Source organism: Saccopteryx leptura, chromosome 12, assembly GCF_036850995.1.
Source record: "Saccopteryx leptura isolate mSacLep1 chromosome 12, mSacLep1_pri_phased_curated, whole genome shotgun sequence".
Taxonomy (NCBI): Eukaryota; Metazoa; Chordata; class Mammalia; order Chiroptera; family Emballonuridae; genus Saccopteryx; species Saccopteryx leptura.
In genome coordinates, this window is record NC_089514.1 from 1128411 (window position 1) to 1141014 (window position 12604).

Genomic DNA, 12604 nt, shown 5'->3' on the forward strand with positions numbered 1-12604 from the left:
CCCGCCCCCGTGCCACGCCCCTCGCGGGTCAGCCCGGTTCTCCTGGGACCCAGCCTGCAGGCTCCACGCCACTCTGTGCCTTCAGGAAGCGGGCCCAGGGCTCCGTGTGACCAGGGACACCCCTGACCCTCCCCCGGGGGCCGGGCCCCAGCCCTGTCCCCTCTGGAGCCTGGTCCCCGGGGGGACTCGAGAGCCGTGTCTACACGGCCCTTTCCGTGCACGTGAACCGGGCGTCGTGAAGCCATTTCGAACCCGACAATACGAGCAAACGCTCCAAGTTCCGTCACCCCTCAGCCAAGTCTGACTGAGCCTGTGGGTTTTTAAACAACCTCAGACACCAGCCCAGCCAGCTTCAAAGGCTTTGTTCAAATAACCATTTTACATTGAATTAGTAAATCAGGAAAAAACAAGTTATTAATCTGGCGAGATTCAATTGCTAACTTTACAAAATGAGGACTTCACTTCAAAATCTTATTTAGCAACCAGAATGCTGTCCAGGCCCACCCCCCGCAGTTACTAGATGTCTGCGGTAACTTGCAGGACAAGACTCAGTGGGCAGAACGGAGAGTCCAGGAAATGAGGCCGCAGTCTTTTGACGCTGAGACATCCGTCAGGCAAGCGCGGAGCTGATCGTCACCGTCGTAGCGCGAGGGTGGCCGGCAGAGGACCCGTCTGGTGAGAACCGAGGTGGCGCTGCCCCCGGCCTGGACATGAACCCAAGTCCCACCTGGGTCTCTCACCACGCCTGGGACGGGCACCTTCCTGGGTCCGCGCCTCTTCTCGTGGGTGAAGCCCGACGCCTGCTCAGACCGAGCTGTGAGCACCTCAGTGCAGCCCCGGCCCCCATGGCTCCTCGCTGCCCGCGGGCTGGAAAGACAGAGTGGAAATGCTCAGCCTGGGACAAACCGCAAACCAGCCGGTATCAGCAGCAGAAGAATAGCCATCGGGAGGGGCGGGGCGGGGAGGGGCGGGTGGGGAAGGGTGGGGCATGGCGTGGAGGGGCATGGAGGGAGGAGAGGGGAGGGGCAGGGCGGGGAGGGAGGAGAGGGAGGGGCGGGGAGGGACGGGGCGGGGCGGGGAGGGACAGAGGGGAGGGACGAGGAGGGACAGAGGGGAGGGACGAGGAGGGGTGGGGATGGGAGGGGCGGGGAGGGAGGAGAGGGGAGGGGCGTGGCGTGGCGGGGCGTGGCTCCACGTCAAGCCAGGACGTAAGGGCTGTGGGCAGAGGCCGGGTGTGAGCCTGTGTGATGGAGGCAGGAGACCTGCGGGCACTCCCCACTGCGGCCCCAGCCGTGTGTCCAGTGCTCGTGGCGGCTTCCCTCTGCCTCTGAGCGCCCAGCGGCAGGGACGCCTGCTCCGTGGCCGTGTGACGGCTCGACCAGGTAACAGGTGTCGGGCTTCCGTCAGAGTCTGGCAGGCGGTGAGAACACACGTGGCCTCCGAGTGTCAGCCGCCAGCAGAGAGGAAGCAGGAGCCGCAGCGCGGGCCAGACGGACCACACAGCCCTCTCCCTGCTTCTGCCAAACGTGTCCCCTCGGCGCCCCTGCTGACACCCTTCCCTCCCAGGGCGGCACTCAGAACGCGACCACTCTGGGAGATGACACTGTAAAGCCCTAAGGTCAAATGGGGTCACGAGGGTGAGGCTCTGTCCCAGTGTGACCGGTGCTGCGATGAGGAGACGGGGACACAGACACAGAGGGCGACCAGGTGTGGTCACGGGAGCACACAGCACCTGCACGCGGGGGAGGGGCCTCGCGGGAGAGCAGCGGACCCTGGTGGGGACGCCGGCCTGCAGGGTTGTGAGGTCGGTCTCTGCAGCGTGAGGACCTTGGTCCCTGCAGCCTGGCAGCCTGTCACACCTGCTAAACCAGGGGTCGGGAGCCTATGGCTCACGAGCCAGATGTGGCTCTTTAGATGGCTGCATCTGGCTCGCAGACAAATCTTTAATAAAAATAATAATAACATTAAAAATATAAAACATTCTCATGGATTACAATCCATTCATTTCCTACCGCTCATGTTCATGGTTGCGGGTGGCTGGAGCCAATCACAGCTGTCCTCCGGGACAACACCACATTTTTATTGGATAATGCGAAACGTACACGGGTCGTTGTATGGCTCTCACAGAATCACATTTTAAAATATGTGGTGTTCATGGCTCTTCCAGCCATAAAGGTTCCCCACCCCTGTGCTAAACAAAGATCTTCTAAAATCAGACAAAAGGTAAATATCCCGATTGGAAAATGGCCAAGAACACGAACTGGCAATATAGTCAATATTAAAAAAAAAAGTGGTTGCCAGGCCGCTAGAAAAACCATGAGCTTTTTATTGATTTTAAGCACATAGCATTTCCATCGGTTTTCACTTTGCAGGTTGTAACCGCCGTGAGCTGTTTTTTAGTTCAACTTTCTCTGCCTTGAGGCAGCTGCAGGCGCTGGTGCAGCTGTCAAATGTGGCCCAGACAGACCCGTGGTCCCCTCCCTTGGGTCCTGTCGTGGCTCCACTCAGGACACAGGACACTGACGGTCAAGGCACAGACTCCGTCCGTCCCCAGGACAGCTGCCCTCTCGCAGCCGTACCCGCCTCACCCTACACGCTGCTGTCCCAGGAAGGTCACGTGGCGGGCAGCCTTCCTGCGTGGGGGTCTGCGGACCACCCGGCAGTCAGCGCAGATTCCGGAAGCTTCCAGTTGGAGGGGTTGCATACAAAGCTGCTGGGAGCCCCATCACAGGACACGTGTGGGCACAGGCCGGCGGTTCTCTGGGACGAGTGACCGAGGGCGTCACTTCTGGGTGCTGAATTGTCACGCTGCGTTTTAGGAAGTTCCGGGAACTTCCCAGAGAGGCCGTGCCATTTCCACCGCACCGGCAGCAAGGAGGGGGGGGGTCTGCGTCCCCCCGCATTCTCAGAGCTGTGTGGTGACATCTCCCGGGCCCGGCGGTGTCCTGGTGGCTGGGACTGCACGTCCGGTCCTGTGCCTGCTGCCGGCACGCTCCCTTCTGGGTCCTCTCTGCACCTCCGTCCGTCTCTAACGGGAGGGTCTGTTTTCCTGCTGCGCTGAGAGTTGTCCACACGTTCTGCAGGCCAGCCCTGTGCTGACACGTGGTCGGGGTGTCTCCTTCGTCTGCGGACTGCCCCTGTGCCCTCTCCGCGTGGTCACTTGTGTGACCAGGGTCTCGAATTCCGACAAGGTCCATTCGTCCATCTTCTCCTTAACGGATCACGTTCATTTTCTCCTTTGGTTTTTCTTCCTCAAAAAAGTCATCGTTTCAGAGCTCACGTTGACGTCCGTGATCGTCCTGAGTGAATTCCGTGTAAACAAGGTGGAGGGTGAAGTTCTTTCTCCTCCTCTTTTTTGCCTCTGGATGCCCGGCGGCTCCAGCACCGCCTCGGGGAGGCTGCCCGTTCCTCCTTCTCCACCTGCCGCTGCTCCTGGGTGGGGCCTGTCTGCGCGTCTGCTCCTGGACGGTGTCCCCGCCCGCCCTCCGCACGCGGACTCAGCAGCTGTGAGAACGACAGATTCTGTCACCCACGGGTTTGGAAGAAACATGCTCGCCCTGTGCAGGGCGCTGGGTGAGCCCAAGGTCTTTCAAAGCTCAGGTGAGATTCCCGAGGGGTGACGACAGCCCCCCTCGCCCCCTGCGTGGCCAGGAAGAGGGTGCGGGCCTGCAGCGGCCCCGAGGGCAGAGCCGCGAGGGGAAGCTGGGCTCTGGAAGGACTGGACGCAGCGTCTCTGCGGCCCCTGCTCGGGGCCCTCCGCCGGGTTCCATCCGTCAAGGACCCGCCCTGGAGACCCTCGGGAGGGGTCAGCCCGGAGCGGGTCCCCCCCCAGGATCAGCCCAGAGCGCCCCCCCCCCCGGCCTCACACCTTTACTGAGCTCTGAACCCCATCACGCAAATGCCCACTCGGCGCCCCAGGTGGGGGCATTCTCGGGTGGCAGCTGTAACTTAGACCCTTTTTCTTTAACCCGAGAACTTGGGGTGCCAGGAGGGAGTGTGGGGGTGCAGGAGGGGTGCAGGAGGGGTGTAGGGGTGCAGGAGGGGACCAGGAGGGGTGTAGGGGTGCAGGAGGGGACCAGGAGGGGTGTAGGGGTGCAGGAGGGGTGCAGGAGGGGAGCAGGGGTGCAGGAGGGGTGCAGGAGGGGTGTAGGGGTGCAGGAGGGGTGCAGGAGGGCCTGGCCAGCCCTTGTCCTCTGCCTCCACTTCCGGAGCAGCCTGGCCTGGGCTGTGGGCTGGGCGTGGGCTCTCCAGGCTGCGGGCGGCTGCGTTCTGTGTGGGCCCCCTCACGGCACCCGAGCCGCTGAGACAGTCCTGCACTTATTGTCCGGGGGAAGAACTGGAGCTTGTCAGACTCTAAGCTGAAAAAGAAATGTCTCCACAAAGAAGCCAGGGGCAGGGCGGTCAGGCCCCTAAGAAGTCAGCTCTCTCGGCCCCTCTCGGTGAAACACGGTTCCAGTAAATAAGTGCCCAGAGCGATCGGGAGTCCTGGTTCCCATCCGCGTTGCCCCGTGTCACCCCACCGCGCAGCTGCCTGAGAAGGGACAGTGGCACTCCAGCGTTGCAGGGCCACGGGCACGCTCCATCCTGCACGGTCACCCGGGAGTCGACCGTGAGCCATCCGCCTCCACATCCCGGTGGTCACTTCTCAGACGCGACACGCCTGTAGGTCACGTCTAAGTGGTTCCAGTAAACTACAGCGCCTTCCCGGTGACGTCCATCAAGGAAGACGTTCCGAAATACAGACGTGCAGACCCGCTCAGAGGGAACGAGGGCCACTCATCCGACCCGCACCCCACACGTGTGACGCGTCCCTCTGTCATCTGTCTGCTGGAAAAGTATGACTGCTCCTTTTCGAAGCTGTTCATTGGAAATGATTTCCAACTCACAGAAAAGTCACGAGGAGAGTTCTCTGACCTGCGCACGTCCTCACGCAGAACCAGCTGACACCGTGCTCGGTTCCCTTTCCCTGCTTCTCTCCACGGACGAGGTCCAGCAGCCCTTCCTCCTCAGCCCTCCACGGCCGCAGTCACAGCCCCTGCCCTGCGCCAGGACGAGACACGCCGGCCCGTCTCACGGGGCTGACCAGGGTCAGGGTGGCTGGGTCCCTTCAGTCAAGTCCAGGTACGATCCGTGCCCGGCAAGTCAGGCTCGGGAATCAGGGCGTTCTTCCTGGACAACCTCGTTGTAATCAGCGTTGGTGACACGACCGGCCCCTCTCAGCTTCCCATGAAGAAACCCAGCGCCCCAAGATCCAAGTGGACACAAAAGTTGCCCAGAACTTTGCCACGACGCTGAGACCCATACTATCCAAGTTCCTGGAACACTGCGTCTTCTTGGTGGACACACCCTCCAGTCCACGTTGCTCATCATCGGTCGGCCCCGCCCCCTGCCCGCCCTCCGGCCCCGCCCCGCCCCAGGCCCCGCCCCCCGCCCGGGCCCCGGGCACAGAGATACTGCAGACGGAGTGCATCTGGAGACTCAGTTTCCGTCACTGCATGCTGAAGCCACAGCGCCCACTGACCGTGTGCAGGTGTGGACAGCACTCCTCTTGAGACCCTGCAGGAGTCCCCACTCGGTCTTTTTACAGGGGGACATCAGACGTGAGGGGTAGGTCAGCAGGTGGAGGTAAGGCCGGACCTCCCCAGCAGGCACCCCCCTGGCTCTGCAGGGGCCGCACTTCCCGCCTGTTCAGGCCCAGTGCTTCCCCTGACCAGCCTGTCAGAGCCTGTTTCCTGCCCAGAAGTCAAGTTCAGTGTGTTCAGACCATCTGCGCCATGAGTTAGAGACACCGGGTCACTGAAGAGTCAGTAAGTTGGGTCCCTAGAACCAGATACGTATTTGGAAAACCCCCGAGTATGAGGGCAGCTCAGGAGACACCCCTGCCAGTCAGGGGTCTGACACGGGCCATCTGTTCACGGGAAGGAAAGCCAATCCTTCTAAGTGTCCCTCGACATGCCACAAACCGACAGAGCTCACAGGAAGCAGAGAGTCGGCCCTCTGGACAGCTTCACGGGTCCTGTCACTGACCCGCAGGGCCCTGGCACGGATCTTTCTGAACCCAGCTGCAAAGCCACAGTGACCGTCACTGCTGTCATGGCAACTCTGATGTGGAAGCTGACACGGAGCTTCATGTCTACACAGAGCTTCCCAGCACCCCTCCTCGCTGGGGCCACCCAGGAATTAGTGATTTTAAAAATGACCAAACTGTCCAGGAAGACAGTGTCACCTGAGGCTGGGTGCTGGCCTTGCTGGGCGTTCCTGCCCGATTCAGATGTGGTCATCAGAGCAAACTGGGAGGAAATTATGTGGAAACCTCTCTGGCACCAGTCATGTGCACAAGTGTCCCTTGAGGCTGGGGCTCCACGGAGCTGGGCACTGACCTCTGGGAGGGAGCCGCCCAGGGACAGTCCCTCTGCTCCGTCAGAGCCCCTGCCTGCAGCTTGTCTCCTGATGCCAACAGGGATCACCCAGGAGGAGGAGGAGGAAGAGGAGGAAGAGGAGGAGGAAGAGGAAGAGGAGGAAGAGAAGGAGGGAGGAGGAGGAGGAGGAAGAGTAGAAGGAGGAGGAGGAGGAAGAGTAGAAGGAGGAAGAGGAAGAAGAGGAAGGAGGAGGAGGGGGAGGAGGAAGAAGGAGAAAGAGTAGGAGGAGGAAGAGGAGGAAGAGGAGGAGAAGGAGGAGGAGGAAGAGGAGGAGGAGGAGGAGGAGGAGGAGGAAGAGGAAGAAGAGGAGAAGGAGGAGGAGGGGGAGGAGGAAGAAGAGGGAGGAAGAGTAGGAGGAGGAGGAGGAGGAGAAGGAGGAGGAGGAGGAAGAGGAGGAGGATGAAGAGGTGGAGGAGGACAACGACGACCCAGGAGAGGGGGACGGGCAGCTGTGACATTTCGCCGCACGCGTCACTCGGGAGCAGGACGAGCAGTGCTTTGCAGGCAGCACGGGGAGCTGCAGGCGTCCAGTCCCCCCCCCCCCCCCCGGCTCATCGAGACGCCAGTCCCCATTATTCACGCTCAGATGAGGAACAACTGCCCCGAAGTCAGGAATTCCGAGGGGCTGCTTCCTGAGACGGGGCACACCAAGGCAAGGCTGCCCCGAGTCCAGCCCCTGCACCGCTGCCGAGACCCCTGTGGGGCCCCAGTCCCTGCCCACCGGGAGCCGGGGGGCCGGGCCCGGAGGTGCTGGCTCCTGTGGGGACCCGTGTGCCAGGCCTCAGGGAGCAGCAGGCCCGGGAGACGGTGCTCCTCGTGGACTGGGGTTCAGGTCATCCTCGTGGACTGGGGTTCAGGTTATCCTGTGGACTGGGGTTCGGGTTATCCTGTGGGCTGGGGTTCAGGTTATCCTGCGGACTGGGGTTCGGGTTATCCTGCGGGCTGGGGTTCGGGTTATCCTCGTGGACTGGGGTTCGGGTTATCCTGCGGACTGGGGTTCGGGTTATCCTGCGGACTGGGGTTCGGGTTATCCTGCGGACTGGGGTTCGGGTTATCCTGCGGGCTGGGGTTCGGGTTATCCTGCGGACTGGGGTTACTGGGGTTCGGGTTATCCTGTGGACTGGGGTTCGGGTTATCCTCGTGGGCTGGGGTTCGGGTTATCCTGCGGACTGGGGTTCGGGTTATCCTGCGGGCTGGGGTTCGGGTCATCCTTGTGGGCTGGGGTTCGGGTCATCCTGCGGGCTGGGGTTCGGGTTATCCTGCGGGCTGGGGTTCGGGTTATCCTGTGGGCTGGGGTTCGGGTTATCCTGTGGGCTGGGGTTCCGGTTATCCTGTGGACTGGGGTTCGGGTTATCCTGTAGACTGGGGTTCGGGTTATCCTGTGGACTGGGGTTCGGGTTATCCTGTGGACTGGGGTTCGGGTTATCCTGCGGGCTGGGGTTCGGGTTATCCTGCGGGCTGGGGTTCGGGTTATCCTGTGGACTGGGGTTCAGGTTAAGACTATCCTGCAGCTGACGGCTCCCACTCCGCCTCAGGGACAGCTGGGGGGGGGGCACAGGCACCATGTTAGCTGTGTGGTCCTTGGCGTGTTTCCCAGGTTCAGGAAATGAGCCTAAGTGACCACAGGCTGTGACTGTGACCTGACCGGCGATGGCCCAGGCTGTGTACGTGACAGTATCAGCCACGTTACAAATTCAGGTGGCAGCTGCCTCTGGCTGGAAGCGTTGTTACGTATGTACGCAGAGTAAGTGCGCTCACAGGAATGACAGGAGATCTAATCACCTGAGCTGCCCGGCCAGGGCCTGAGGTGATTGATACACACCGTCCTTTGTTTTAATCATAACACAGAAACGTCAACATTAACCTAATGGTATAGACACAGCGCACGGTCCTCTTTCTTGTGATATTCTTAATTACTGTTTTCACATTTCAAAGGTAGTAAGCGGTACCTGTCTTTTCTCTTTACGTGTATTCTTCTTCTGTCAGTATTTTACACACACATTACACATCCTACATATCACACCCGTTCTATTCATCATAGGTCATCACGTTACCTGTTCTATGGAAACTACTTCCCTGTCATTCACCCAATTTTCTACTGACGTGCACATTGAAACAGTCCTTCCTGTGATCCAGGCACCTGGGGAGGGGCGCCCCGTGCTGTGGAGGCCAGAGAGCCTGTGCCCCCCCCTGTGCCCCTGGCCTAGTTCTCACTGTGCTTGGGGTCCCTGGCTGTGTCCTGGTCTCAGTCTGCTCAGTGTCCGGGAGAACGGAGCCTGCTTCCGTCCTCAGTCTCTTCGCTGACTCTAGCTCAGTCAGAAGTAAGGGAGCAGACAGACACTTCTGTCGCACGGTCAGCTGGAGGGGACATCAGACATGTCACATGGTTGAGCAGCTCTTCAGGGCGGCGAGAGCGTGCCTCACCCCTGGGGCTCCCCACCCTGACGGAGCATGTGTGCAAAGTGGACCTCAGGATTTGGAATAGCAACTATTTCAAACTTCCTTTAAGACTTAAAAAACCAAGGAAATTGATAAAAATAAGTTTTCATCTGCTTACCCCAGTAGCTGGGTCGTCAAAAGCCCCCACCCGGGGGTCTCCTTCCGCCCTGGCCTGTGCCGTATGGCAGGGTCCAGGGAGCAGGTCCTGCAGGTCGTCGGACAAACCGCTGATCTTCAACAGCAGCTCGTCGAGCAGGTCCGCGAACTCGTCCAGGGAGCAGCTCTGTGGGGAGAGAGCGGGACTGGGACACGCCTGCCGGACCTCAGTTCTCCTCGTCCCTCACTGTCCGACTCGCTGCGTGGTGAGGACTTCTGATGGCACGCACTTTTGTTACGGACACGCAGGACGCTGACATCAGGACACCTGGGTGCTGGGCCTGCCGGTCCCATCGCGGCTCCCTCACTGTGTCCTGCGCAGCTGTGCACACCTGTCCCTCTGCCACACATAGCACTGCACCTAAGTGCTATGGTCCCTAAGGTCCCTGTGAAGGACTGTCACACGGATGTGAAGGCCGTGATCGAGAGACCGCCCAGTGTCTCCAGGACACACGACTGGTACAAACGCCCGGGGGAGGCCGGGAGGGGCCGGGCACCAGTGTGCCACACCTGCCTTCATGTGCCGATTCGAGTCCCGGTGACGACACCCCGATGACTGACAGGACACAGAAGGGAGAACCCTGAAGTCCCCCTCCAGGGAGGACGTTCTAAGGATCAAGCAGCTAATCGGGAGCATGAGCCTGGAAAACTCTTACGTCTTCAGAATTTAAAGCAAAGGTTCTGTGGTTCTGCAAGGGCCCTGGGCCCATCACCACGGTCACGCTGTGAGAAGGGCCCGGGACGCGCTCACGGCCCGCCCCGCAGCTCACGTGACCCCAGCCCGCAGCTCACGTGACCCCAGCACGCAGCTCACGTGACCCCAGCACGCAGCTCACGTGACCCCAGCCCGCAGCTCACGGCCCCGCCCCGCAGCTCACGTGACCCCAGCCCGCAGCTCACGGCCCCGCCCCGCCCCGCAGCTCACGTGACCCCAGCCCGCAGCTCACGTGACCCCAGCCCGCAGCTCACGTGACTCTCGTGCGGCTCCGGCTCCGGCTCCAGCGCCCTCCGCCCGGGCAGCCCCAGCACGCAGCGGGCTTTCTCCCACCAGTAGGCCGCCGCCTCTCCGAGTCTCACAAGAGACTGGCTTTGAAAAGATTTTCTTTTGGGGGCAAAAGCCATGAGGGAACCCCTCAGCTGGGGAAAAGAAAAAATGAAGACAAATTTCATGTTATTAAGCAAAAAACCCCCCAACATAGCTTTATCAATTTGTTCAACTGCAGAATAGACATTATATCCGATGCTGCTGCTTCATTTCCTGTCGATAAGACAGTGGTTGCTCCGCTAAGAACTGGACTGAACTTCCGCGAGGTGGGTCCAGCGCTGGGCCGTAACCCTGCACAAGGGCGTTGCCATAGCAGCAGCCGAGGACCGAGTCCGAACTGGACCCGGTTTCCCAGGTCCGGGAGCCTCTCGGTGCCCGCGCCCCTGGCGGCCCCCGTGGGCTGTGCGCACGCCCCCCACGTGCTCCTGCGGGAGGAGGGGCCGCAGCCTGGGGGGGCGGGCACTCCAATGACCCAGCCAGGGCCCCTGCAAGTCGGCCCCGGGCTGTTTCTCTGCAGGCTGAGCCAGGGCAGCAAACACACATGTGCACACACTCGATTGTAGTAAGAACCCAAATACACAAAGTTTCATCGCTTCCTTAGAGCCCGCTTGGCACGCACTGCAAAACCTCCCAGACAGCAGTCCCCACCCCACCCCCGGGGAAGAGGGGGCCCTGCAGGGGTGAGCTCCAAACACTGCTGCCTTCGGGAGCTCTGACCCAGAGACTCCCCGCACACCTGAGACACCGCCCCCTTCTCCCCACGACCCAGCCTCGGACATCCGTGCACACACGCCTGTCGACACGGCGCCCACATACAGCCTCCTGCACGGAAGCCGGCCGGATGGGGGCAGCCAGCTTGGGTCTGAGGTGACTCCACACGGATCCTCTCTTCTGAGCTGCCCTGGCTGGGGGCGTGGGGTGAGGGAGCACCTGTGAGGCCCATGTGGGGCTCCGTGGGGCTCTGGGACTAGTCGGACACACAGCGGGGCCTCCAACCCTGACTCTGGAGGAATACCTGGAGAGTTTCCTAAAAACCGGGGTGCAGGGCCCCACCCCCGAGAAAGGAGGCAGCAAACCTGGGGAGCACCCGGCTGAGACCCGCCGACCCGGGAGCCACCGCAGGGCAGCGCGGGGGTGCGGCAGGTGGCCAGTGACACCCGGGGGGCCCACCTACATTCTATACACAGGTGCACAGTGAAAACCGGTTAAATGCAGCTGTCTGACCGGCTGCAGGGACAAATGCGGAACTGCTGGCCGTTGGTTACTAAAGGCAACTATTAGCTGATGTCCTGTGGCTCCGTCTGAAACCTGTCAGCCCCCGGGGGGGGGGGGCAGCAGGGGAGGGGCCTGAGGAAACCTGAGGGGGTTAAGCCAGAGGCTGAGTGTGAGCAGGGTGCACGTGTGTGTGTGCTTGTGCGACGACTAGGCTCGCAGTGGCAGGTCAGCAGAAGGGTGGACATGGAGAACTATTGCTACTCCGTCCTGGACCTGGACACCAGGCCCCGGGCAGGCTAGCGGACGCAGTGACACACGACATGCTGGGAGACGGACAACAGGGCGAGAGGCAGCCTGCAGAGCGGGGCTGGGGGGTGGCTCAGCGCTGCCGGGAGGCTCCCTGGAGGAGGCGGCACCCGGGGTGACTGGCCTTCTCGCTGAAGCTGTCACGCTGACGGGGTTCAGTCCTGCCCAGTGCCGGAGGGGTCAGCCTTGGGGAGCATGACCACGACCTTAGGCCAGCAGGTGAGCACCGAGGCATTTCACTCTTGCAGAGGGTGGAACACCGGCAAACCCTGACCTCACAGTCCAGGGCGGGGCACGTACCAGTCCGAACTGCAGAACGGTCACTGCTGTGAGCAGGGCCGCACAGCACCCGGCCACGGCCCACCGGCCGGACGTGGGGAGGCCGAGGAACACCTCCTGCTGGCCGCTCCCCGGAGGACGGAACAGCAGCCAGGGGACGGCGTCTGCACAGGAGCCAGCCGGGGGCGCCGGGGCGAGGAGTGGACTTCCACGCGGGCGGGGGAGGGCGGCCAGCACCAGCAAGCCTGCGAGCTGCAGGGGAAACCCCACGACGCTGACCTCGTGCACTGGGTCCGAGAGCCCCGGACCCGGGCGGGGCCTCCGCACTCTTTAAAACAAGGACAAGCGCGGAGAAGCGGCTGTGGATTGTTGATGAGTCATCCAGGGGTCAGGACGCAGCCCCGAATGCCGGTCCCTCCCCAGACCCCACCCACTCCGGCTCGGTCCCTCTCCCACCCCAGTGCTCAGTCCCTGCACCCCATCTCTCCCTGTCTTGTACCCCACTTTCTCCCTGTCCTGCACCCCACTCTCTCCCTGTCCTGTACCCCACTCTCTCCCTGTCTTGTACCCCACTCTCTCCCTGTCCTGTACCCCACTCTCTCCCTGTCTTGTACCCCACTCTCTCCCTGTCCTGCACCCCACTCTCTCCCTGCCTCCTCCCAGCAGCGCCCCCTCCTCCCTGCAGTCCACACTGAGCTTTGCTGGGGGGGCACCTGTCTCGTCGTCTGTACTCCGGGCACCCCCA

The 12604-nt window shown here is 61.7% G+C and overlaps 1 protein-coding gene across 1 annotated transcript in view; it reads right to left on the minus strand.

Annotated features, from left to right (window-relative positions):
* Positions 1-396: 396 nt before the first annotated feature.
* The window catches only part of PKD1L1 (polycystin 1 like 1, transient receptor potential channel interacting), a 76032-nt gene continuing 63824 nt past the window's right edge, over positions 397-12604 (minus strand). The window contains exons 49-52 of the mRNA XM_066354259.1: positions 11881-12111; positions 9984-10151; positions 8977-9141; positions 397-867 (exon numbers count right to left, since the gene is read on the minus strand). Coding sequence (XP_066210356.1) covers positions 826-867; positions 8977-9141; positions 9984-10151; positions 11881-12111 — 606 coding nt within the window. The 3' untranslated portion in view covers positions 397-825. The remainder of the gene's footprint in view (positions 868-8976; positions 9142-9983; positions 10152-11880; positions 12112-12604) is intronic.